At 46.7% G+C, this 25,466-nt stretch overlaps 1 protein-coding gene across 1 annotated transcript in view; it reads left to right on the forward strand.

The window, feature by feature from the left end:
* The window catches only part of CUNH2orf76 (chromosome unknown C2orf76 homolog), a 55,375-nt gene that overhangs the window by 15,746 nt on the left and 14,163 nt on the right, over nt 1-25,466 (forward strand). The window contains exons 2-4 of the mRNA XM_051204032.1: nt 6,706-6,848; nt 15,798-15,848; nt 22,293-22,330. Of these exons, the coding sequence (XP_051059989.1) occupies nt 6,716-6,848; nt 15,798-15,848; nt 22,293-22,330 (222 nt within the window). The 5' untranslated portion in view covers nt 6,706-6,715. The remainder of the gene's footprint in view (nt 1-6,705; nt 6,849-15,797; nt 15,849-22,292; nt 22,331-25,466) is intronic.

Consider the following 25,466-nt stretch of genomic DNA (forward strand, 5'->3'; position numbering starts at 1 on the left):
TAAGAGAAAATGGGCGTAGGCTGTGCTCCGACCTCCACACACCCCACTCCCCACAAACAAATAGAATATAAAAACTTAAAGCAGTAAGCTTTTATACTTACAATACTAATCTCTCCCGTAGAGGAAACAGCACAAGGTGATATGAGTGTGACTGTTTGTTTGTTTGCTTGTTGTAGTTAAAACATCCCCTTTGGGTAGCTGCACTGTCCCCTACGGTTATGACCTTTAGAGCCAATGGGAATTCGGAGTTTTGTTGGAATAAATGTAACTCTAAAATGATTCAGGTTTTTTAAACAATTCCATCCAAGTGCACCGTACACATAATCAGGCATATAGACAAATGGAATAGAACAGAGGACCCAAAATAAACCCACAAAGCTATATAGCCACTTAATTCTCACAGAGAGGTCAAAAACATGCATTGGGTAAAGACAGACATTCTGTGAAAGCTGGCTCTCCTGAGGAAGCCAAGCCAAGCACAGCTCTCACCCTGCACAAACCTCAGTGTACCAACGATTGTCTAAGCAGGGGCTTGGGAGATGGTCAGAGGAGAGTGTGTACCCATCTCACAGAGGGCCTCAGGTCAGTTCCCAGCATCCGTGTGGCAGCTCATGAATGCCTGTAACTCCAGTTCCAGGGGATCTGATGCCCCTGACCTCTTTTACCATTGCACTTAAAAAATGATAAGCTGTAGGCATCTGAGAAGGACTGACTCCAGGAGCATAGGAAATAGTCCTGAGAGTTGACAGGTGACATGAGATAAATTTAGGACAGCAGAGGAAATGACAGAGGGTACCGAACTGGGGAAAAGCAAACATCCTTACCAACACCAGACAGGGGACTAACATGAAGAACACACAAATGGCTGGAAAAAGTACCAGAAAACATAAATCCTAAAGAACGGAAAAGACGGTGGCTGCTCTAAAGAATAGACACATGTGACCAATACATATTGGGAAGAAAACATAGTCAGTAACCTTGGGCATCAGGGAAGTGTAATTAAGCTGCACTGATACTCTGCCTCGGGGCGGGGGGAGCACTGAGACTCAGCAGGTCAAGGCACTTGCTGCCATGCCTAAAGACACGAGTTCAATGCCCAGGAATCACTTGGTAGACAGAAATCTGAGATTCCATCTCACTTTAGTCAAGAAGATAACTGGTAGTCAGTGCTGATGATGATGGGAAAAGACAACCATCATTTGTCCCCAGTAGGAATGTGAACCTGTGCAACCATCACAACAATCAGTATGGAGGTTTCTCATTAAAAACAGTAATTATCCAGCCATACCAGCCTTGAATGTACACGAGAAAGAATCTTAGACCAGTTCTCAATCTTCCTAATGCTGCAACCCTTTAATACAGTCCCTTGTGTTGTGACCCCCAACCATAACTATCTTTATTGCTACTTTATAACTGTAATTTTACTCCTGTTACGAATTATAATGTAAATATCTGTTATCTGATTGTCTTAGGTGACCCCTGTGAAAGGGCCATTTATTTGTTTCTCTCAGATGGGTTGCTGTGATCCTCAGGGTGGGAAACAGAGCTCTAAATCACCATCCCAGAGACACTGCTTAGCACAGTATCTTCCATTACATTCATATGCCTGCAAAAGATACACGTTACTCTTTTGTTACTAAATCACACACACCACACTACTACATGCCACACACTACACACACACCACATCACACCCACACACTACACACCACACACACTCCCTCACACCACACTACACTCACACCACTGCACATCACACTACACACCACACATCACACCCACACAGACACATACACACACTGCACACAGCACATCACACACATACCACTACACAGCGCACACACACACACACACACACTCACCGCTGATTGTTGTGCATGGTGCTGTAGTAAGCATGGCGTGTGGGTTTCTGGGTTGGATGGTAACCTTGCTTCTCTAGGTTGTTTCTGGCACTGGGGCCCTGGGCATACGGCAGTGCTACTTCTAGTGTTTATTTTGGAAACCCTCCATTCTTATCTTCATAGTGGCTGGACTGTAGTGTTTCCACATCCTTACCTGTGTGTGTGTGTGTGTGTGTGTGGTGTATGTGTGTGTGTGGTATGTGTGTGTGTACATGCGTGTGTGTCTGTGTGTATGTGTGTGTGTGTGTGTGGTATGTATGGTCTGGTGGTGTGTGTGTGGTGTATGTGTGTGTGTGTGGTATGTGTGTGTGGTATGTATGGTCTGGTGGTATGTATGTGTTTGCATGTAAAAACGTGTGTGGTGATTGCCATTCTGACTGGGGTAAGATGTACTCTCAGTGGAATTTGATTTATAATTCCTGCCATATTGCCACTAGAATTATAGTCAAGGACCACTGTACTGACCGACCTCCCTCCTTCCTGTCCTCCCTCCCTCCCTCCCTCCTTCCAAGAATCACTTCTAAGTTGATTCATTAACTTTAAAGATTATGTTGTGTGTGTGCATACGCCATAGCACGTATGTGGAGGTTCAAGGACAGCGTGACGGGTTGGTTCTCTGCTTTTACTATGTGAGTTCCTTGAGCCACCTCTCCAGCCCCAACTATCTCTATGTGTGTGTGGTGGGGTACACACTGGAGGTCAGAAGACAGCTTGCCGGAGCCAGCTTTTCCTTCCACTGTGTGGGTCATGGACTCAAACTGAGGTTGTCCCGCTCAGTGGTAAGGGTGTTTACTTGGCTAAGCCACCTCACCAGCCCCTGTGTTGGCTTTTTATTCTAGCACTGGGGCCCTGGGCATACGGCAGTGCTACTCAGTTCTTATGCTCATAAGGCAACCAGTTTGCCAACCAAACCATCTCCCATCCCCATCTTTTACTTTTTTGTTTTGTATTTTTAAAAAGTTCGCTGCGCATAGGTGGCGCACACCTTTAATCCCAGCACTCGGGAGGCCGAGGCAGGTGGATCTCTGTGAGTTTCCAGGCCAGCCTGGTCTACAGAGCTAGTTCCAGGATAGGCTCCAAAGCAATACAGAGAAACCTGTCTCAAAAAAACCAAAAATCAAACAAACGAATAAAAAACAAAAAAAGTTAGTACTCTTGTGTATGAGGGTCATAAATGTGTCACAGTGCACATACAGAGACCCAGAGAACTGTGTGCAATCAGTCTCCTCCCCCTATTTGTTTATTTATTTGTTTGTTTGTTTTGGAACAGTATTTCTCTGCCTAGCCCTGGCTGTCCTGGACAGCTTTCTCCTTTTATCTTCACTTGGGTTCTGGGATAGAACTTGGGTCTTCAGGCTTTCATAGCAAGTGCCTTTAACTGGCAGAGCCATCTTGCTAGACCCCATCTTTTGCTATAGGTAATACCCCCAAATGCAGATCTGAATCACCGAGTGTTCATAAGTGTGAGAAGGCCACGTGCACCTTACAGAGCAAACAGGTATGCCAGGCAGCTTTTCCCACACATGGCCAGTGTCGTCATCTGTGAATCCAATGTTAACTAACAACCGTGCACACAACAGGACAGTTTATGTCTCGATCAGCTGACAAAATCGCCATGACCAGAGGTTCCCAGGACCCTGACCCTGTGCTTGTCTTAGCAGGGTTCATGGGTTGTAACTCATTGTCGATAGCCAACTTTGTAGACACAAACTACACGAAGAGCCAAAACCAACTGTAGTTACATGTTTTTCTTGAGCGATATACATCAGTGTATAGCCCACGACCCAGTGTGATGTGAGCATGTGTTTTCCATGTTTGTGGGAAGGTCAGGCTCTGATGTTTCACGTGCTATGCTGCTTTGCTTGCCTCAGGAGCCAGCCGAGCTGGGTTCCTAGCTGCTCCACTGGGAACCCTGCCAAGCGGAGAGACGCCAGCTTGGGAAGCTGCAAAGTCCTAGAATGTTGTAGCAGCCTCTTCCTGCTTTCCTTGGCTCCTGAATTTCTATTGCTCAGAGGACTGGAGTCTGGAAGCCTCGGGGCTCTGGTGACACTAAACCCCTAAGCCCCAGCCAGTTTGGCCCTCGGTTCCAAGGGAGGGCTTTGAGGGGTTGCCGAGTATCTGGGCAGCAGTGATGCAGCCACCAGGGAACTGCGTACTCCAGCAGGCACCAGCCAGAGCAGGCTTTAAAGACCTTCCTAAGCCCCAGGCACTCTGACTTTTCAAAGCCCTGCCCAAGCCTGTACATTAGGGTGTGCCTGGTCTAAGTTCAGCTGACCTGCCTGTAATACAGAGCTACCGAGTTGCTGTTGAGGTTTTCCTGCAGAGAACGCTGCAGCGGGAGGGAGGGACGGGGCTGGAGCCCAGCCTGAGGGAGGAGGCAGAGGTTGAATCTGTACTGCTGTGGAATCTCAGACCTGCTTCCTGAAGGGTCCCATTGTTGGAGGGTGACGAGACCGGACTGACAGTGGGAGAGTGTGGCACAAACTTGGTGGCCGTGTGGGAAGCCATGAGCTTCCATGTGGCTGGAAGGATACACGGAAAGTGGGTTGTGAGTACTCCCAGGCCGGGCTGAGCGTAGGAGGCTTTGGGCACTGTGCAGACAGGTTCAGACTCCTTCCAGGCATGTGTGTGACCTGATTCTGGTGCCCCAACCGCTGAATGCTGTTTGGATTTATTGCTGTGGTTCGGGTTGATGCTGGGAATTGAGCCCAGGGTCCCCCTTCATTCTGAGTGTGTGCTCTACCACCAAGCCCCATCTCCAGATGAGGTTCCCACCTTTTGAAGGGCCTACCATTCCACTGCACTGGGGGCCAACCCACATCTGAACCATACCAGTCCAGATACATGGCTATCCCTCTCAATGCACTTTTTCTCGTGTGTGTGTGTGTGTGTGTGTATGCTCCTGTGTGTGAATGAAGTCACATACATGCCATGTGTGCGCGCGTGTGCATGAGCTCGTGTGTGTGTGTGTGTGTGTGTGTGTGTGTGTGTGTGTGTCTAGGCGTGTCTTCTTGAGCATACATTTATTTTATGCCGTTTTATCATGTGTAGATAAATATGAGTAGGATTGCGGTCAAGATCCAGAGCATGGGCTGGAGGGGTGGCTCAGTGGGCAAAGGTGCTTGCTGCTAAAACTGAGTTCTATCCACCTGGGGGAAAGAGAGAACTGATTCTCACCAGCTGTCCTCTGACCTCCACGTGTTCCATGCACAGTTTGCCCAAACGTATAATAGATAGATAGATGATAGTTAGTTAGATAGATAGATAGATAGATAGATAGATAGATAGATAGATAGATGAATGTGATAAGAATGAATGGAAACCTAGGCTGGAGAGATGGCTCAGTTAGTAAAATATGAAGACAGGAGTTTTGTTTGCTCTAAACCAAAAAGGTAGAAGGCATCTGTCTTAATCGGAATCCTCTTCTGTGAAGAGACCATGACCCTAGCAGCTCTTATAAATGCGGGCTTACAGTTCACAGGTTTAGTCCATTGTCATCACTGTGCAGAGTGTGGTGGCACACAGGCAGGCACCTGTGTAGCTGGAGAGTTCTGCATTTGGATCCTCAGGCAGCAGGGAGACACTGGGCCTCTGGAGTATTTGAAACCCTAAAGTTCACCGGTAGTGACACACTTCCTCCAACAAGGCCACTTCCTACAGACCAAGCATTCAAACATGGGAGCCTGTGGAGGCCATTCCTGTTCAACCACCACGGCATCCAAGGAACAACACATGCCATTGTCTTCTGAGCTCCACCCATCATACAACCTACATGCACCTGTGCTCTCACACATGTACGAACACAAAGAGGACACTCAGGGCTGGGTGGGAGCAGCTAACAGAGAATGTCAGGCTCTGAGACTGCCCCAGCATGCAGACGAGATTTACAGTATCATCACAAGATCCCGGGCACCATGGATTGTGCCAGTAATATTAAGGGCTTCAGTATGTTGACATTTTTTATTTTGTCTGTGTTTGTTGAACTATTGTTTGGTAGCTTTTAGGACCATGTTTTTCTGAGGAGAATTATGAAAGAGGTAATGAGGAATACTATAATAACCAATATTGGAATTATCAAAAGATTTATTAGGCTTATTAGCCATGAGATAGATTAGATGAGCCCTTACTTTATTTTATGGGGAAAATCTATTTCATGTTTTATAGACACTGTTTCATTATAGCTGTATGCTAATTTTAATTATAAATTATTTCATGCATTCAAATGGTAAACTCCCTGGCTTTTCATTGCTCAATGTGCTGCATTTTCTCCCCCAAACTTAGTAAAACAGCTGGACAAGAGCTCAGTTATTCAGAGAGACTTTTAAAGCCAAGTTTATGTGACTTATTTGAGTGTTATGGACTTATTTCAGACAAATTGAAAGGCATAAAAATAACACTGTTCCTATATTTAATATCTTGCTTAAGACACAGAATGTTGCAACTACTAAAGTCCCTGCTACTGACTAAGAAGTGACTTTTATTTATTTTAACATGTGTTTGTATGTGTAGTGTGCGTGCATGCGTGTTTGGTTGCACATGTATACATGTGGAGGAGACCTGAGATTGGCAACGGATGTCTTTCTCAGTCAGAGTCTGCTTTATTCATTGAGGTAGAGCTGCCAATCATGGCTAGTCTTGCCAGCCAGATTGCCCCAGGGCTCTCTTGTCTCTGACTCACTGGCAAGCGCCGGGATTGCAGAAGGCTGACATACGTGCCCAGCGTTCGTGTGGCTCGGAACAACTGCTGTTGCTCACTCTTCTGCAGCAGTGTCTTTATGCTCTTTATCCATGTGTCTTACCACAGGTCTCCCCACATGGCTGCCGAGGAAGCAACAGTCACAGTTCGCCTCATCCGTTCATTTGAGCATCGAAATTTCAAGCCTGTAGTGTATCATGGAGTTAATTTGGACCAAACTGTGAAGGAATTTATAATATTTCTAAAGCAAGGTAAATAGAGTTGTTTTATTTCATTTGTATTTTGACAATGAAAGACCTCTGACTATGATGTTAATATAACCTGTGAAAAGTACAAAATTAGACCTGTCATCCCAGAACTCAGGACAGAGCCAAGAGAATCGTGCTTTCAGAGCTAGCTTGGGCTGTCTAGGAAGTTTTAGGCCAGCCTAGGCCGTATAGTGACTTTTAGGCTAGCCTGGGCTACATAGCAATATTTAAATCAATCAAGAAAAGCACTGAAGTAGTTTTTCTCCAGTCCACAAGTAGTTTGGAAGCTGGCGCTACCGGGGGCCAGGCTGGCTCCTCGCATCCTGGGCCCTGTCACCAGCTGCCGCAGCTTGTTAGTGAATAGTATAAACATACTCCCCAGGAGTTATTACCATCACGTTCAAAGGAACTAAGATCCAAGGCAGGGGAGGTGACTGCCAAGTGCTTGTCACACAAGCGTGAGGAGGAGGATGTGTGCTTGGTCCTCTAGAATGATGTAATAAAGAAATGGAGGGGAGGTGGAGACAGAGTTCCCCTGGGGCTCACTGTCTAGCCTGCCTGCCTGCCTCATCTCATACAACTTGGGTCCCAGAACCCTGGCTAGAGTTGGCAAGGGAGTGAAGGATGGCCACACAGACAATGAGATTGGGTGGGATTCTCCTAACTGACACCTCTGCTGTCTGGAACCTCAGAGTGTTTATTAGGTCCAGCATGGGATGGGATGGGATGGGGGTTGGCTAGTCTTGTTAAGAGGTCTCTGCAGGTGAGCAGTCCCAGGCTATAAGCTTCTGAGAGGAGGAAACCACACACAGTTGCTAATCTTTGCATGGACTGTTCCATAATCCCTCATACTCAGATGCCCAAGCTTGGCCATCCCTCTTGAGCCTGGCCCATGTGGGTCATGGTTTTGCCAATTCACCATGGACCAATTGGTCTTGGAGGCCTTGCTTATGTCAAAATCCACATTTACTCAGGGCTTGGCTCACTCCGGGCTTCCTCTGCAACTTGCACCTGTCTAACAGTATTGATGAGCTCCAGGTTCAGTGAGAAGCCTGTCTGAAAAAATAAGGTGGAGAGGGATTGAGGAAGGCATCCAGTGTTGACATCTGATCTCCACAGACACATACGCGTACGTAAACACGTACATACACACAAAGAAAGTCAAGTGTACCTGTAGTGAGTGAGTTTATGGCTTTGGAGACTGAGTAGCAAGGGAGTGAAGTGTAGCCCCAGCACACAAGAGCCTTGCTGGGGAGTATGGCGGTGACAGCAGGGAGCTGAAGAAATCAGAAGAGACTGGATCACTGTGGTCACAGAGAAGTCATGCCTCACATCCTCCATGTCTATTCATTGTGTGTGCGTCTGTGTGTGTTGTGTATGCTTGTGTGTGTGTAGATGCCTGTGCCACAGCATGCAAGTAAGAGGACAATTTGCAGGATCAGGTTCCCACCTTCCACCATCCCCATGGGGATCGAACTCAGGCCGTCAGGCTTGGCAGCAGGTGCTTTTACCAGCTGAGCCATCTCACTGGCTCAGAAGTGGAAGTCTTCTGGTGGTGCTGGTTTATTGTTCTGAACATGCAGAGGGTAGAAATCCAGTCATCATCCTGAGACAGCCTCATTGTTCTTCTCTACCGAAGCAGCCCAGAATCATCTGGTACAGCCTCCAGCATGTGCTTTTATTCAAGTGAAGTAAAATTGATCGAGAGTACAGTGCAGCTTTTAATGTAGTTCTGTGAATTGAAAACAATGTGACTTTATATTTGCCGTTGTAGTTTTCCATTTTGCACCTGCGTGTGTGTGTGTGTGTGTGTGTGTGTGTGTGTGTGTGTGTGCTCGCATGTACATGCATGCATGAGGAGGCCTAAGGGTGATGTCAGGAATCATCCTCTATTGCTCTCCCACCGTATTCATCGAGGTGCAGAGTCTCTCAGTGAAATCTAGAGTTCCCTTACAAGGCTGTTTTTGTCAGATATCACAGGGTATCTGGCTTCTGCAGTTGGGGTTATAGCATGCCCACTGTCTTAGTTAGGGTTTCTATTGGTGTGAAGAGACACCATGACCACAGCAAGCCTTGTATGGGAAACCATTTGATTGGTACTAGCTTACAGTTTCAGAGGTTTCCTCCAATTTTGAGCATGGCAGCGTGTAGGCAGGCAGTGCTGGAGTGGTAGCTGAGAGTTATGTGTTTTGATCCATAGGCAACAGAAGTAAACTGTCTCTCACACTGGGCATAGCTTGAGCATCTGAGACCTTAAAGCCCACCCCCACAGCGACACGCTTCCTCCAACAAGGCCACACCTCCTAACACAGCCACTCCCTATAGGCCAACCATCCAGAACCTGAGTCCATGGGGGCCACACCTATTCACGCCACCACACCCACCCACTGGGCTCTTGGGGTCTAGTTGTCATGCTTTAACCGTTAAGTCATCTCCCCAGCCTGTGTGTGCGCATGTGTATGCAGGCTGTGTGTCATGAGAAAGAAGGTTGCCGGAGTTGGGGTTACTTTTCAGGGACTTGAACGCCCCTTTGATTTAAAGCCTTTACTTTTCTCTTGGGTCTGTGTAGGTGTCTCTTGGGTGACTAAAACAAGGTGACAAAGCTAGGCGTTTCTGCATCTGTGTTGTGTCTATCTGTCCCTTTGCTACCCTAACTTTTGGGTCAGATTGTAGACATGTCAGTCACTTAATGTATACTTGGGAGGTGGTAAATAAGGGCTTGCACTAAATTCATCCACTCTTTCTTCTCTCTTCAAGAAGTGCACATAGATACACACAAATAATTTTAAAAAACTTAAAACTTACTAAAATCATTTTTTTTTTTTTTTTTTTTTTTTTTTTTTCTGAAGCTTTGCCGTCTGGCACACTCTGCTGCCCCCTGCAGGCTGATGAGAGGCACTACAGTCTTCTAAGGTTGCTCTGGGAGAAAGGGTGGGCTTTGTCTTAGGCAAATGGAGGGCAGAGAGCCCCGGGCTCCGGCTTTTAGCTCCAAACAGTCCTTGTGCCAGGGAGGCATATATTGTGGTGGCATGTTCTCATCACCTCCAGTGCCAATTACAGAGTGGCCCGCTTTTGGAAAGTCATCCCTCAGCATATTCGAAGTTTGTACAAGCATTTCTAGTTATTTTCTAATTATTTTACATTTTTCTCTGTGTGTGCCTGCGTTCATGCGCGTGCCTGTAGCATGGTAAATAAAAGACCCAGAGACAGATAATTGGGGTTCAAGCTTCAAGCTGAAGGTCAGAGAAGCAAAGCAGCCGGCCACTAGCTCTCACCTCTTCCTATGCTCAGGCCAAAGGAGTGGGCGAATCTCAGACTGCTCCTGACTTCACTGCTCCTCAGATTCACTCAGACTGATGTGCTCTCCTCCACATGGCTAGAGACGGACTCTCAGGCTGAACGTCTCTACCTTTTATACCTCCCAAATCCTGGATTAAAGTCGTGAGCTCCGATTCACTCTCTGGTAACCCAGGGTGGTCTTGGACTCAGAGACCCACCTGCCTTTCTCCTGAGTCCCGGAATTAAAAGTGTGTACCGCCACCACCCATGTCTATAGCCTGGGGCTGCCTTTGCTTTCTGAATCTTCAGGCAAGCTTTAATAAATCATAAATACTATATCATCACACATGCCAGCATCTTGTGCATGTGTGTGTACCACAGTGTATGTGTGTGGAGGGGGAGGAAGTCATTCTCCCTCCTGCCGCATGGGTCCCAGGGATGGAACCCAGGTTGTCAAGCTTGGTGACGGGTGCCTTTACCAGCTGCTGAGCCATCGCCCATGTGTTCAAGTCTTCACAGGTGCGGAGGGCTCTAGTGTTTCTTGCCATCAATGCAGCATGAGCGTGATGTTCTTGGTCAGGCACAAGAGGATCCTCTCCAAGTCCTCGGGAATAAGATGTGATTTTCAAGTTGCTATGGTGGCACGGGAAGTAGTGGTTTCCCTGGGACACTCTGTTCTTTGCCTCCCAGGTACCACAGAATGATTCATTCACAGTAACGATTGGTTATCACTCTCCCCCACAGAATAGCGGTGCCTGTCATCGCTAGATGCTCAGGCCTGCCTGCTTGACCTTTTCACCCGCCACAGCAGTGACGTAACTACTGCCTGTTTCCTTTGAGTATGTGGGGAATAGCTGTGAAAGTAAACTAGGGCTGGCGGGGATGTTACGTAGTGCTGACCGGACACGCTCAAGGCCCTGGCTCCATCCTAAACACTGCACAAACTGGGCATGATGGTGCACACCTGTCACCCTAGCACTCAGAGGTGGAGGCAGGAGGGTCAGGGGTTCAAGGTCATTCTCAGCTACTTAGGGCGTTTCAGGCTAGCGTGTGTCACAGGAGACTTGGTGTCAAAACCAAACCACACCAAACCAACCCCCCAAAAAACAACAACAAAAACCCAAACCCTTTAGGGTATGGGCTCTTTTGAGCTTTTGTCCCAGCCTGTGGTCTGATTTGAGGTCCTAGAGACCTCTGAAAAGTTGGTGGAGTCATGCATTTTGTGAATTGTATGCACAACAAAGGCCGTGCAGTTTGACAGTGGAAAATGTTGGAATAGTAATAATGAGGGCTAGCCTCACTTAGATCAGGGACCGGCTCGTTTCTTCCGGTTAGCCTCTCTTTAGAGCAGGAATTGGTGGTATCCCCATTTTAAAAGAAAGAAGAACAAGGAAATGGAAAGTATGGGGCTGAGAGGAAGTACGGGAAGAGAGAAATTCAGTAGCAGCGATGGCTCAGTCGCTACAGGGCTTGCTGTGCAAGCATGAGGACCTGAGTTCAATCCCCCCACACTCAGGAGAAGGAGCTGGGCATGGTAGCACACGCTTGTTATCTCAGTGTTCGGGGACAGCAGCCGGCCGGAGGATTCCAGGGACTGACTCCCTGGCGAGCCAGCATAGCCTGCTTAATGAGTTCCAGACTCATGAGAGACCTGACTCAAGACCAGTTAGGCCGGTGCGATGGCTCAGCAGGTTAGTGACCCACCCTTCTACAGCGCTCCACACCTCAAGTCCTAAACCTCCCCAGTCGGCATCACCGGTCGGTCGGGGAACCGAAGGTTCCAAAATATTCAGAGCACAGCAGGGTCTCACTACGTAGCCAGGGCTGCCCTCGGTCAGGTGGTCCTCTAGCCTCAGCCTCCTAAGTACTTAGGCACATATTTTGATTATGGAAATACCATGATTCCTGATGTCAATGGCCAGCTTTCCAAAGTAGAATCGGGAGAGTGCAGACACCAGTCACGTGGGCGAGAGGAGATTTCAGGTATTGGTTGCTTTAGAAACATTTCAGTATTTTCCAAGACTTCAAAGCCTGCTGTGCCTGTGCTGAGCTGTGACTGATGGCCTTGCCCAGCCTTTGGGTTCTTGTGAAGCAGCCCTGCTCTCCCTCCCGAGGCTGCACTAGAGCCTCGCCGCTGCTGTAAGAGTGTTTTTCTCTTTCTTCTTCTTTTCGGTGCATGTGTGTGCACGTCCATGTTGGTATGTGTATGTGAGCGCCGATGTGAGTTTATGTGTACCATGTGTGTGCAATTGTCTGTGCAGGACAGAGGTGTTGGACCCCCCTGGAACTGGGGTTGCAGGCAGTTACCAGCCAGCTGATGTGGGTGCTGGGAATGGACCCCTACAGGAGCAGTATGCATGTTGAACCACTCAGTCATCTCCCCAGCTTCCTGCTCTCTTTTTGTTTGTTTGTTTGAGATAGGGCTCTCCTTGGTTGCTCTGGAGCTCACTGCTGGGCTAGCTGGCCTACTTCCTGGCTCAGCTTCCCCTACCCAGTGCTGGGCCACAGGCACGCACAGCTACACACCCATCTTTACACGGATGCCAGTTATTGGGGCTTCGGTGATCGTGGTTATGCGGCAGGAACTTTGCTGACTAAGCCATTTCTTTAGCCCCAAAGTTGCCTCGTTGCCTTTTTATCTATGTATGTTTGCATTTGCTGATCCCAGTTTCCTCTCTTAACATCGTACATTAGAATACTACAATGGCTACAGTTAATGAACTGATAAACACAGACCACCACTGACTAAAGTTTATTCTAGTTTCTTTCTTTCTTTTCTTCCTTGCTCAAGGTTTCTAGGTGGGATCCCATTTTACACTTCATTACCACGGTTTTGTTCTAAAACATTATTTTATTATTGTTGTGTGTAGTGTGGTGTGATATGTGTATGCACTTGCCTGTGTATCATCAAAGGACGAGTTTGTGGAGTCATTTCTTTCACCTGTCCAGGGGTGCTGGGGGCCAAACTCAGGTCATGTGGATCGTGTGGCCTCTTACCGGGTCCATGGCTGTCTGGTGTCCTTAGCTCCTCTTGGCTGTGATGGTTGATCAGACTTCGCACGCTCTGGCAGCCCTGGGGACCGGTTGATTTATGGGAGGTTCCCTTTGGTTAGAGTTTGCTGGGAAGTCTCTACGTGGTTGTGGGGCTTCAACTATGTGGCAGGAAGGTCATGGAGACCCAGGCACCCTCCTCACATCCTGTTGAGACCGGCCGCCTTCCAGCGCTCTGTGCTGGCTGGCGGATGCCCTGCAGTGGGACATGCCACTGTAAAATTGTGCCTCCCCCCCCCCCCACTTCAGGCTCTACTTTCGCCTTTTGTAACAGGGTCTCACTTCTTGCAGTCTGTTGTCAAACTGGCTGTGTAACTGAGAATGACCTTCAGCATCTAATCCTCCTGCCTCTACCTCCTAAGTTTTTGAATTGCAGGCGTAGATCGATTCACTAAACATAAACCAGGAACTTCACTCCTACCAGGCAAGCTCTCTGGCAAGTGAGCCCGGGCCCTGGGGCCCATCGTTTGGAAGTTACTTCTGTGCACAGTCTGCAGTTGACGATCAGGGAGTTCTTCCTCACTCCTGCCTGAGGGTGGGCTTTCTGTATCGTTTGTGTTAATCTTGAGCTCATTGATATTTATATTTACACTTATATTAACTGGCTTGCGTCGCTGTAGCCCTGATGTTTGGTTTTCAGTTGGTATTCCTGGCATGCGTGCACATGTGTACACATGCATGTGTGTTAAGTATTTCACTTTTGGTACATGTTCCAGCCCACAGCCACTGGGCGTCACTAATTACCTCCTTGGAGCCTTGATGCTCACAAGAGCCAGGGCAAGGGGTTGACAGTGTTTCTTCCTTCTCCAGGGTTTACGAGTATCTGCCACACCCCAGGGATGATTTTTAGACAGTAACTACACAGTAAGAAAAGCAGGCCGTGGTCTCTGCCCAGGATTTGAAAGGGTAGTCTGTAGTGCCTTAATCTTCAGGGATTTATGAATAGCGGAGAACGGAGACTTTAGGTAAACCAGCATGGCTACAGTAACGTGCAAGGAGCTAGTGCCCAGGGGCTGTCGGGGGACGTGACAGTGAGGATGAGGTGTTGGCCATGTCCCCTCGCCTGTCATCTCCACATGACAGACAGACACCGTTGTCTGACTCAGGGCACGCCGCCTAATTTGTCATCAGTGGCAGACATTCCGTGGATTTCCTTTTTCTCTCCCTTCCCTCCCTTTCCCAACCTCCTTTCCTTCCAGCCTGTATACTATTTGTTTTTTTGGTTTTGGTTTGGTTTGGTTTTTTTGTTTTTGTTTTTGTATTTCATTTATTTGTTTGTTTGTTTTGAGACAGGGTTTCTCTGTGTATCTTTGGAGTCTGTCCTGGAACTCGATTTGTAGACCGGGCTGGCCTTGAACTCACAGAGATCTGCCTGTCTCTGCCTTCCAAGTTACTGGGATTAAAGGCAGGCACCACCACCCCAGCTAATTTTTTTTACTATTTATTTATTTATTTATTTATTTATTTATTTATTTATTTATTTATTTAACTGCTGGAGAGACAGCCCAGAGGCTAAGGTCTCATCTTGTTCTTCCAGAGAACACAAGTTTGGCCCCCAGTACCCATGTTGGGCAGCTCACACTGCCTAAAACTCCAGCTCCAGGGGAATCCAATCCCCCCCCCTTTCCTCTGCAGTCTCCTGAAGTCATGTGTGTATACCCTCCCCACACACATAATTGACATTAATAAAAATAAATCTTGAGCCCAGGCTGGACTCAAACTTTTCTGTGTAGCCAAAGATAACCTTGAACGTCTAATCCCCCTGCCTCAGCTTCCCCAAGTACTAGGAATTTATCTTGTGTCACCATTCCTAGTTTATGCAGTGCCAGGATGGGAACCCAGATCCTCGTGTTTCTTTACATGTGCGTTCAGGGTGCACATTTAGGTGAGCACACATTTTTATGGAGGCCGGAGGTCAATGTCTAATGTCTTCCCTTGATCATTCTCCACCTTCATTTTTTGAGAAAGGTCTGCACTAAAGCTGAAGCTCATTCATTGGGCTGGGGTGACTGCTGGTCTCCAGGGCTCCTTCTGGACCCCTCCCTCCCCCAGGGCTAGGGTTGCAGAAGTATACCACTATTGTCTGACAATATCTGTGGGTCCTGGGGCTCCAAATCCAGATCCTCATGCTTAATGAAGCAGCTACTTTTTCTGCCTGAACCTTCTCGTCAATAGTTCCAATAGTTCCACTGAATTCTCAGTTCAGTGACCACCAGCTCAGCATCTCAGCGATGGTTTCGTTACAGTAGGTGGCCCCTGGACTCTGATGCTACATTAGCTCCATTTTGTCTAAGTTTTAAAATTAGCTTGGTCTGTAATTGGAGATGTGGTTCCGCTGGGAGTGAGCCTGCCTGGCATGTACAAAGCCCTGAGTTTCATAGTAGTTCCATGTAAGCCAGGCATGGTAGCATACCTGTAATCCCAGCACTCAGGTGAATCAGAAGTTCAAGGTCATAACTGGTTACATATGGAGTTCAGGGACAGCCTGAGCTATGTGAGACCCTGCTCAAGGAAAGGAAAAGGGGGAAAGAATCCGCCCTGTGAGTCTTAGAGAACAGGACTGAAAGAGTCAGCATGCTATTTGAATATTTTGTAACAAATTATCATCATTCTGTCTTGCAGATATCCCTTTGAGAACCAGCTTGCCTCCGCCACTCAGAAATTACAAATATGGTAACTAATTTTTCTTACTATTTTAAAAGATGCATTATTTTTGTTGGTGTGAGTTTAAATGTGGTGTTCAAATATTAATTTACTATAAAATGAAGTCATTTTGGAGGGGCAGGAGGCTTAGCTTAGTGAAGGATGTGTGCTTAGCATGGGTAAGTTTGTTTTCAGCACACACACACACACACACACACACACACCCCAAGGGTATCTACATACACTCACAGTCTATTATGCATATATATGCCTTGTTATCTTTATATCATTGATGTTGCTTAGCATATGAATCAGAGATGCTTTTGAGGGTCTTTGGCTATCTACCTACCTACACACACACACACACACACACAGAGAGAGAGAGAGAGAGAGAGAGAGAGAAGCTGGAAGTTTGGTAAGGGATATAGGAGTCAGCGTGTGTGAAGGTCAATTGTAATTGTGTAGGGAAGTAATGTGCTTGTGAGGGATAACATGCTTGGCAAAACTGTTTATAAATGTGGTTTCTTTGCCAGATAATCAGAGAAGAAAAAAATGGAAGGGGTCTAAGAATGAAGAGACGTAATTTAGGGTTTTGGATGTAGCTCCATCAGATTACACAGTTGCAGGAATCCCTGGGTTTCATGAATAAAACGCAGAGTGTTGGTGCATCCTTGTAATCCAGTGTGCTGGTGCACACTGGTAATCCAGCAGTCAGGAGATGAGACAGGAGAATCTGAAGTTGAAGGTCATTATCAGCTACAAATGGAGCTCAAGGCCAACCTGGAATGCATCTGACCCTGTCGCAGAAGTGGCTTAGCATTTTAGATGCCAATAACGTGAACATGCTCCAGCTATGTGCTGCAGCTAGTGACCTAAACAACAGGAGCTGAGGGTGGGCTGGCTTGTTTGAATGTTTACCTTGCATGCACAGAGTGAGACCCCTACTACTGCATCAAATGAGTAGTCCCGTAGCACCCGGGAGGTGGAAACAAGAGGGTCCAAAGTTCAAAATCATCCTTAGGTATAAAGCAAGCTATAAAGGCTGGCCTGGGATACATGAGGCCCCGTCTCACTGGTAGGTAAGTAGGTAGGTAGGTGTGTATGTATGTAGGTAGACAGACAGACAGACAGACAGACAGACAGACAGATAAGGGCTGGTGAGATGGCTCAGCAGGTAAGAGCACCTGCTGCCAATCCTGACAACTTAAGTTCAATCCCTGGGACCCACACATAATGGAAAGAGAGAACTAAAATTCACAAGTTATCCCCTGCCTTGGCACACATGTATGCACATACATACACACACACAATAAATAAAATGTAGTAAAACATAAAAATACCGGTAACAAAAGCCAGAGGCTATGTGTCATTATTTGTTATGAAGACCATCTAGGCCCTCATCCTCCAAGAGGCACTGAGCAAACTTGGATTTGAGTCCCTGCTTGAGAGTTACAGTGCATCTAATAAATATTTCTGCTAATTAGCACAGGCATTTGAAAGTGTAAATTTTTTATTACCTTAAGTCCTTTTCTAGAGTGGCTTTTCATTCCATTCCCATCTGATAGGGCAACCAATGACCTACAATCTTTCGAAATCACAGTCTGCGTGTGCCTGCATTTTAATACCCAGCGTCTAATTGTGAGGTTGCAGAGGCGGCCGGGCAGGAGGCAGAAGCACTGAGTGGAAAGTACTTTGATTTATGAGCCCTCAAGCATTTACATACGCAGTAGTGGAGCAGACAAAGGAGTAAAAAGCATGATTGAGGTAAATATGAAACTTCCCAATTGTGCCTTTCACTGGTTTTGAAGGAGAACGCCTTGAATAATACCTCAAAATCTTAAGTTTGAATCCACCTGCAAATTACAGTTTCTCCTTTTGCATATGTTGTGTGTGTATGTGTGTGCGTAGGCAAATGTATGTAAGGGCAGGTCTTTTAAAAGATAACTTTTAAGACAACAAAAGCAGAGCTGGGGAGATGGCGATGGCTCATTTGATAAAGTGCTGGACAATCCTCCAAACCCTTATAAAACATGCTGGGCACAATGGCACCTGTTTGTAATCCCAGAGCTGGGGAGGCAGACAGGTATCTTCTTGCTGGCCAGACCAGCCTAATGTAACCAACCAGTGAGAAATTCTGTATCAAAAATAAATAAATGCATAAGTAAATAAATTAATAGCAGGATGGATGGCTCCCGAGGAAGGACAGTCCAAGTTGTCCTCTGACCTACACACACACACACACACACACACACACACACACACACACACACACACACGTACATACACGTACATATGCAGTATACATTCTCTCTCATACACACTCTATATAAAACAAGATAGTGTAGCCATCTCTAGATTGCTCAGTCTCACTGGGGTAGAAAATGGCATGTAGAACAACTGTCTCATTAACGTCCTTGCATCACGGCGCCTCTGCATGTTCAGATGACCAGACAGGACCTTGGGGAGGAGTTGCAGGAGCACTGGACCCTGACAGGTGTGGAGATGCTCTGTGGCCGGGTCCGGCTGCGGAACAGTCCACTGCTTTGTGTCACTTAGGAAAGGCTTCGTGCCAGCTTTCCACCTACCCTGGTTACCTGGTGCTTGTCTGGCTCGTGGCAACGGAAGGGTACATGAGCGTGAAGGAGTGGAGGGCCCAGCATCAGGGTTCCTTTCTGCTGCAGGTCACCGGTTCCCTGCTGTTGGGTGAAGGGCCCACTCCTACAGCCTCCAGTGTCTGTGATTGCTGAGACCCTCCTGCTATTTAATGAGCATCTACAGCTGTTGATTGAGCCATTTATCCCGGGGCTCGGCTGCCATGCATTTAGATACGCAGCAATCCCAACTTGTCTACACTCTGCTAAGCCTTGTATGTGGTTCTTTAGATTTTATTTATTTATTTATTCATTCATTCATTGTTTGTTTGTTTCAAGACCAAGTCTCTCTGTGTAGCCCAGGCTGACCTGGAACTCTCTATGTAGACCAGACTGACCTCAAACTCATAGAGATCTGCACATCTCTGCTTACTGAGTGCTGGGGTTAAAGGTGTGCATCACTACACCCAGCTAGCCTGGTGTATTTTTGATGCAGGGACATTGTTCTTTACTTTCCTTGGTTTTGCCCATTTCTATTGAAGAGACAAATCTGGGTGAAAATTCTTGCTCACACATTTTTTTTTGTCCTGCTAAGTAAATGTAGCTTCCCCTATAGTGGGTTTGCTAACCCTACTGGAACATTTCTTTCACATTAGGGTCTGGGAGATTTCTCAGCAGTTAGAGAAATCGTTGCTTTTGCAGAAGACTCAGGTTTGATTCCCAGCACAGACATGGCCTTTCACAGCCACCCTCAATTCCAGTTCCATGGGAACCAAATGCCTTTGGGTGGCACCAGCTCTTTCATGGTGCATATACATCCACTCATGCACACATAATAGAAAACAAATCTAAAGTATGTATTTTGCATTGTACGATAGCTCATTTGTTTGTAGTTGTGTAGATAGAGGACTGTACATCTATGCAGGTGTGTGTGGACATCTGGTATTTTCCTCTAGCACTGTCCACCTTACTTGTTTTGAGACAGGGCTTTCACTGAACCTGGAACTCACTTGGCTGGACTTGACCAGCCAAGTGAGCTCCAGGGCTCTACTGGTCTCCACCTCTCCAGTGCTGGGATTATAGATGTGTGCCACTAAACCTGGCTTTTTTACATGGGTTCTGGGGATGGACCTCAGGTAAGTCAGCACTGTACTGACTAATCCCTCTCTCCAGCCTGACTGTAGAACATAATGAGTAATCCACAGTGTATGAACGAACGTGGTGGCTTGAAAGAAAATGGCCCCCAAAGGGTGGCGCTATTAGGAGATGTGGTTGTTGGAGGAAGTGCATCACTGTAGAGGTAGGCTTTGAGGTTTCCTATGCTTGGGGTACCACCCAGCGAGTCAGTGGCATCCCAAGATATAGGACTCTCAGCTGCTCCTCCATCACCACGTCTGCCTGCATGCCGCCATGTTTCCTGACACGATGATAATGGACTGAACCTCTGAAACTGTAAGCCAGCCACCCCAATGAAATGTTTTCATTTATAAGAGTTGCCATGGTCATGGTGTCTCTTCATAGTGGAGAACCCAACACTTGTAGAAGTCATGTACACAGAATCCCTCTGTCTGCTGTGTAACTGGGACTTATTATTTTAGAGTTAGAGGGGTCTGTAAAGTGTTTTTAAATGCAAGAGTTTACATGGTTTGTGGTTGCAGACAGAATCCATAATGGTGGAGGAAGCAGATGCCTGATCAGATAGCGCAGAGATCACAATCTTCAACCATATGCAGATGGCAGAAGATTCAGGGTTCGAATGTCACCCAAGTGTAGAGAAATAGTATGTGGCAAAAATGTGGTATGGCCTGGCTTCAGCACAAGTAGTTACAGAGTGCGGTTGTGTTCAAATGAAGCAGGTTCAATGGGTAAAATGCTTGCCTAACAAGCAAACTATCTGAGTTTGCCTCCCAGTACCCTCTCAAAATGCTAACTCTGGCAGGGCAGAGACAGGAAGATCCCTGGAGACTGGCCCTCCATCTGGATGAGTATGTGAATTCCAGGTTCTGCAGGCTAATAGGGACTGAGGAAAAACACCTGATCCCGACGTGACCTCAGGACCAGAGCTTGAAATCACGCCAGTCCCTGAGTTTGCCCCTGAGTCAGGCTGCAGAATCCCACCAACCCCTGAGCACAGAGTTCCACCAACCCCTAAGATCCCTGAGCATGAAATCCCACCCGTCTCTGAGCTTGCCTCAGAATTAGGCTACAAAACCCCACCAATCCCAAGCCACCCTGGAAAAGCCCCCCCACCCACCCAAGAAACCCCATATAAACCGGTACTCTGCTGCTGCTCCTGGATGTTTCCTTCCCAGTAACTCTTGAGTGAGGTTTGTTATGCCGTGTGATGACTTTTGACTGAGAAGCCCAGCAGTATTAGAAATGTATGTAGAAAGCTGTTAAACTTTCTCCTGAGATGAAGTGGAGCAGAATTGTAACACTTTTGATGGGGAAACATTCCCCTAGTGAGGCCCAGCTGTATCCCTTCTCTGGACCGGAGCAGATATGTGCCAGATATGTGCTGGCTTTGCTGAGGAAGACCTCTGCTGCCCAGGCAGAGTTGTTACACTTGCATTGGGGAAATCTTTCCCTGGAGCAGAGCTGCAAACTGCAAAGCTTACAGTGACTTTGTGATTTTCCTTGGTTCCCAGCTGCCAGGGTACCTTTCCATCTGAGCTCCAACACTGACAGGTACAGTGAAAGGCTGCCTCTAAACCCTGGATGGAGAGCAATAGGGGAATACACCTGGCAGCAATCTCTGTTCTTCATGTGTGTGCGTGCACATATGAGCATGCATGCTATGCACCCATACATGCATGCATGCATGCAACCATACACACATGCATACTCATGTGTATACACATGCCAAAATGTGATAGATGCATGCACACATGTGTGCATGTGCAGCCACAGACATGTATGCACCCCTACACACAAGTGCACATATATACACAAAACGAATAACAGATGTTGGTGTCTTGTGGCCGTTGGTGTGCTTGCCTGACCATTGAGCCAAGAATGTTTGAATTCTGAATGCACTTTTTCAGTCCAGCTATTTGACTTGCAGGCCTTGTAACTGCCCCGAAGGATTAGGGATTTTTTTAAAAGCTACTTTTCTTCACTTGTATCTTTTTTTATTTTAAAGACATGCAGCCTTGGCCAGAACTTGCTCTGTAGGCCAAGCTGGCCTGGAACTTATAGAGATCTGCCTGCCTCTGTCTCCTGCCTAGCTGTCCCTTTTTAAGATTTATTATATGGATGTTTTTAATGTTCACTCTTAGCTTTTAGTGGCTCTAGAAGATAAAATGGAGTAATGTATTTGCTGTTTAGAGTTCCAGCTCCTCTACTCCACTGTCACATGTCAAAGGCCTAAGCTTTGAACCCACATGGGCATGTCTGGCCCACAGGCCTCGTGAAGCCCAGTACAAAAGTGACACTTACCTACAACGTTGTCAAGTTTCCTGTAATTTGTTTCTGGTAATTCAGTGGCTCCTGCTTATGAACTTTGTAGATGACAGTTTCGTTTATCACTCAATGTGAAAAGGTTGCACACCTCTCAGTGTAAAGTATCTTTGTGTATCTTTCTCCCTCCCTCTCTGTCCTTTCTCTTCCTTTCCCTCCTCTCCCGTTTCTCCTTGTGGTCCCTCCTTCCTCCTGCCAGAACCTTCATAGGCCAGGAGAGCAGTCCACCACTGAGCTCCACCTCTGAACTCCTACACTTTGAATAATTTGCTAAAGTGCATTTTCTTTTACAGCAGGGCAGATTTTAAATAGGTACATTTGTAAAGAAAGACTTTTGGATTTTCCAGTTCCTTCATTTAATGATCACAACAGAGGCTTTAGATAAATCTGGGTGAACTAAGAACTTGTTTTGTTTCTCTTTCAGACACACTAAAGATTCTTCATCAAGCTCACAAAGCAAAGGTGTGTCTGTGGGTGGGGTATCTGGTGGGTGCGGTTTCTGATGGGTGCGGTTTCCGCTATACCAGTTTCACAGGTGTTGCTAGAATTGGGAGTAGCAAATGGAAATGGGTGTCTAAAATGTCTCCTATTTTAGGAATTATTTGTTGGGGGGGATTGCTTTCTATAGCCTTCCTTCCCAATTAAAGGGGGGGGGAAAGTAGGGGCTGGGATGTGGCTCAGTCAATAGTGTTTACCTTGCAGGTGTTGGGACCTGAGTTTGGTTGCCTGGCACCCAGGTAAAAGTCAGATGCACTGGGAAGGTGGAGCCAGGTCAGCCTCGCCGAATTGGTGAAGTCCAGGTTCAGGAAGACCCTGTCTCAGAGACCTCAGAGACAGAGGTGAGGAAGCATTTTGAGTGTGGGCTGTGACCTGCTGTCTTGAAGGCTGGCTTTAGTTACCAAACTGCCAACATGGTAGCTTGTGGAGACCTAGCCAAGGTACACTGATCTGTGTGCACGCCAAGCATCACCACGTGTATTGCTGAGGCTTAGCTGGCCTGGATCACAGGTTTGACAGTATGGATGCCAAGTGTGTCCTGCTCACCAGTGTGTGAGCGAGGGCGTGGCGGAGGGAGACTTTGGGGAGCTCATGAGGACGTGGCAACTCGGGAAGGATTGTGGATTCAGCTGAGGAACTGGGTAAGGAGTAAGAACGGGAACACCATGTCTCCATTTGTCTCGTATTGTTGTGGGCCGTACTCGCCAACTTCAGCTCCAACTATGGCTCCTGGCATCGGTGTTTTCTGATTAGATTGTCTTTACCCGACCCCCAGGTCTGTCTTCTCTATATGCACCTGAGGGTTCTCCATGATGTCTCAAAGTAAAGACTTTAGAAGAGAAGAAATGACAACAGTAAAAATACCAGAGAGCAATTGAAGAAAGTAGAAAATTGTTATGGACATATGGCATTCGCGTGCACATTTATAATCATGTATATGTACATGTACCCCACATACCTGTAAATCCAAGTCAGGGCCAGTGAGATTGTTCAGTGGATAAGGCACCTGTTGCCAAACCTGACATCCTGAAGTCAATCCCCTGGGACCTACATGGTGGAAGTTGTCCTTTGACCTCTGTTATGGGATGCACACAGCCATTCATCATACACACAATTAATAAATAACATGAAATTTAAGATTTAGAAAGCTAATTCATGTGTACTTGTTACTAGTAGATTTTTAAAGTGTAAAATGCCAGGTAATGGTGACACATGCATTTAATCTCAGCACTTGGGAGGCAGAGACAGGAGGATTCCAGTGAGTTCAAGGCCAGCCAGTAGCAAGCTTTCTTTTTTGGGGACTGCCAGCTCCCCAATAATGACATGGAGGCTTACTATTAATTATGAAAGCTTGACCTTTAGCTTAGGCTTGTTCCCAGTTAGCTCTTATAACTTAAACTACCCTGTTCCTATTAATCTGCCACATGGCTACTACCTCTCGCCCTCTCTGTCTGATGCTTTCTGTGTCTCACTGGCATCCCTTGTGCACCTAGATTAATCACGAGTTCCTCTCTCTCTCCCTGGAAGTCCTGCCTATCTCTCCTGCCTAGCTATCTCCACTTAGCTCTTTATTAAACCAATCAGAAGGCGCATTAGGCAACGGTACAGCTTTACATGGTACACAAAGATTATCCTTCAACACCAGCCTGGTCTACATAGGGAGTTCTAGTATAGTTAGGATTACATAGAGAGACCCGGTCTCACAAAAACAAAACCAAAACAAATGGAAAAAAAAAAAAAAAAACCAAAAAATGGGGTGGGAGAAGGGAATGTCTGTGTAAAAAGAATGCCTACCATATATTTATACAAAATAGGCATAAAATGTGGTAAAAAACCCAGGTTGTGTAAAGAATCCACTTGTCATCTGGCAGCCTAATCCCTTCCTAATTCTATACCAGAAACACAGTTCCAGAAGCAAACACTGGAACCCTGTGTATGGGTGCTGGCCACAAGAGCCCTGGTGGGTGCTGTCACAGAGGCGCAAGGTGTCCCTTACCCGAAGAGAGCTGTGTGTGTATGTGCTTTGTGCTTTCATTCATATGTTCTTGACTATTCAGGTGCTTCTCAGACAGGATGGGAACATCTTTTCTCTTGAGCCTCCGTGGCCTTTCACAGACTCCTCATTAAAAATGTCAACTCATTCTTAGATTAACTACTCAAGGATACGGGACACACCTTTGTGGGGGTATGAGTATGTTTGTGTGTACATGTGCGTCTGCACGTGTGTGTGTGTGTGTGTGTGCGCACACACATGCGTGTGCACGCGGGCGTGGAGACAGGCGTGCACATGCATATGAAGACCAAAGGTCAACACTGAACATCTTCCTGGATTGCTCCCTGCTTGTTATTTTTATTTATTTATTTGTTTGTTTGTTTATTTATTTATTTATTTATTTATTTATTTGACACTCACTATGTAGGTCGTCATGGCCTGGAACTCACTGTGTAGGCCAGGCTGGCTTCAAACTCACTGAGATCTGCCTGTGCCTTGGGAATGCTGGGGTAGGAGGCATATGCCCCCATGCCTGGCTTCCACCTTACCTTTTAGACAGGGTCTCTCACTGAACCTGGGGCTCATGATTTGGCTACATTGCCTGGCGTATCCCCAGGACCCTCCTTTCTCCACAGAGCCAACACTGGGATTGCACTACCATGCCCAGCTTTTGAACTCAGGTCCTGGCACTTTTGTGGCAAACTTTAGTGGCTGTACCACATTCCAGTCCCAAGGGGCCATATCTTGTTATTCATGCCTCTTCATACCTCTAGCACCTAGTGTAATGCCTGGGTCATGAGAATCTTTAAAATCTTCAATTCATTTTCATTTATTATTTATTACATCTGTATGTGGGCGTGTGTGTGTGTGGTATTTACACGTTCATGGGTGTGTACACAGGTACATTCTGGGTACATGTATATAGAAGCCAGAAGTTGGTGCTGGTGACTCCCTCTAGTGTTGTTCACATTACTTTTTAAAATATTTCTTTCTTTGTCTGCTATTTGCGTGTGGCCATGTGAGTGAGTGAGGATGCCTGTAGGTCTAGAAGGGCTTTTTGGAGCTAGAGTTATTGCTGTTATGAGCTGCCTAACATGGGTACTAGGA

The sequence above is a fragment of the Phodopus roborovskii genome, unplaced genomic scaffold, assembly GCF_943737965.1.
Source record: "Phodopus roborovskii unplaced genomic scaffold, PHOROB, whole genome shotgun sequence".
NCBI classification, from domain to species: domain Eukaryota; kingdom Metazoa; phylum Chordata; class Mammalia; order Rodentia; family Cricetidae; genus Phodopus; species Phodopus roborovskii.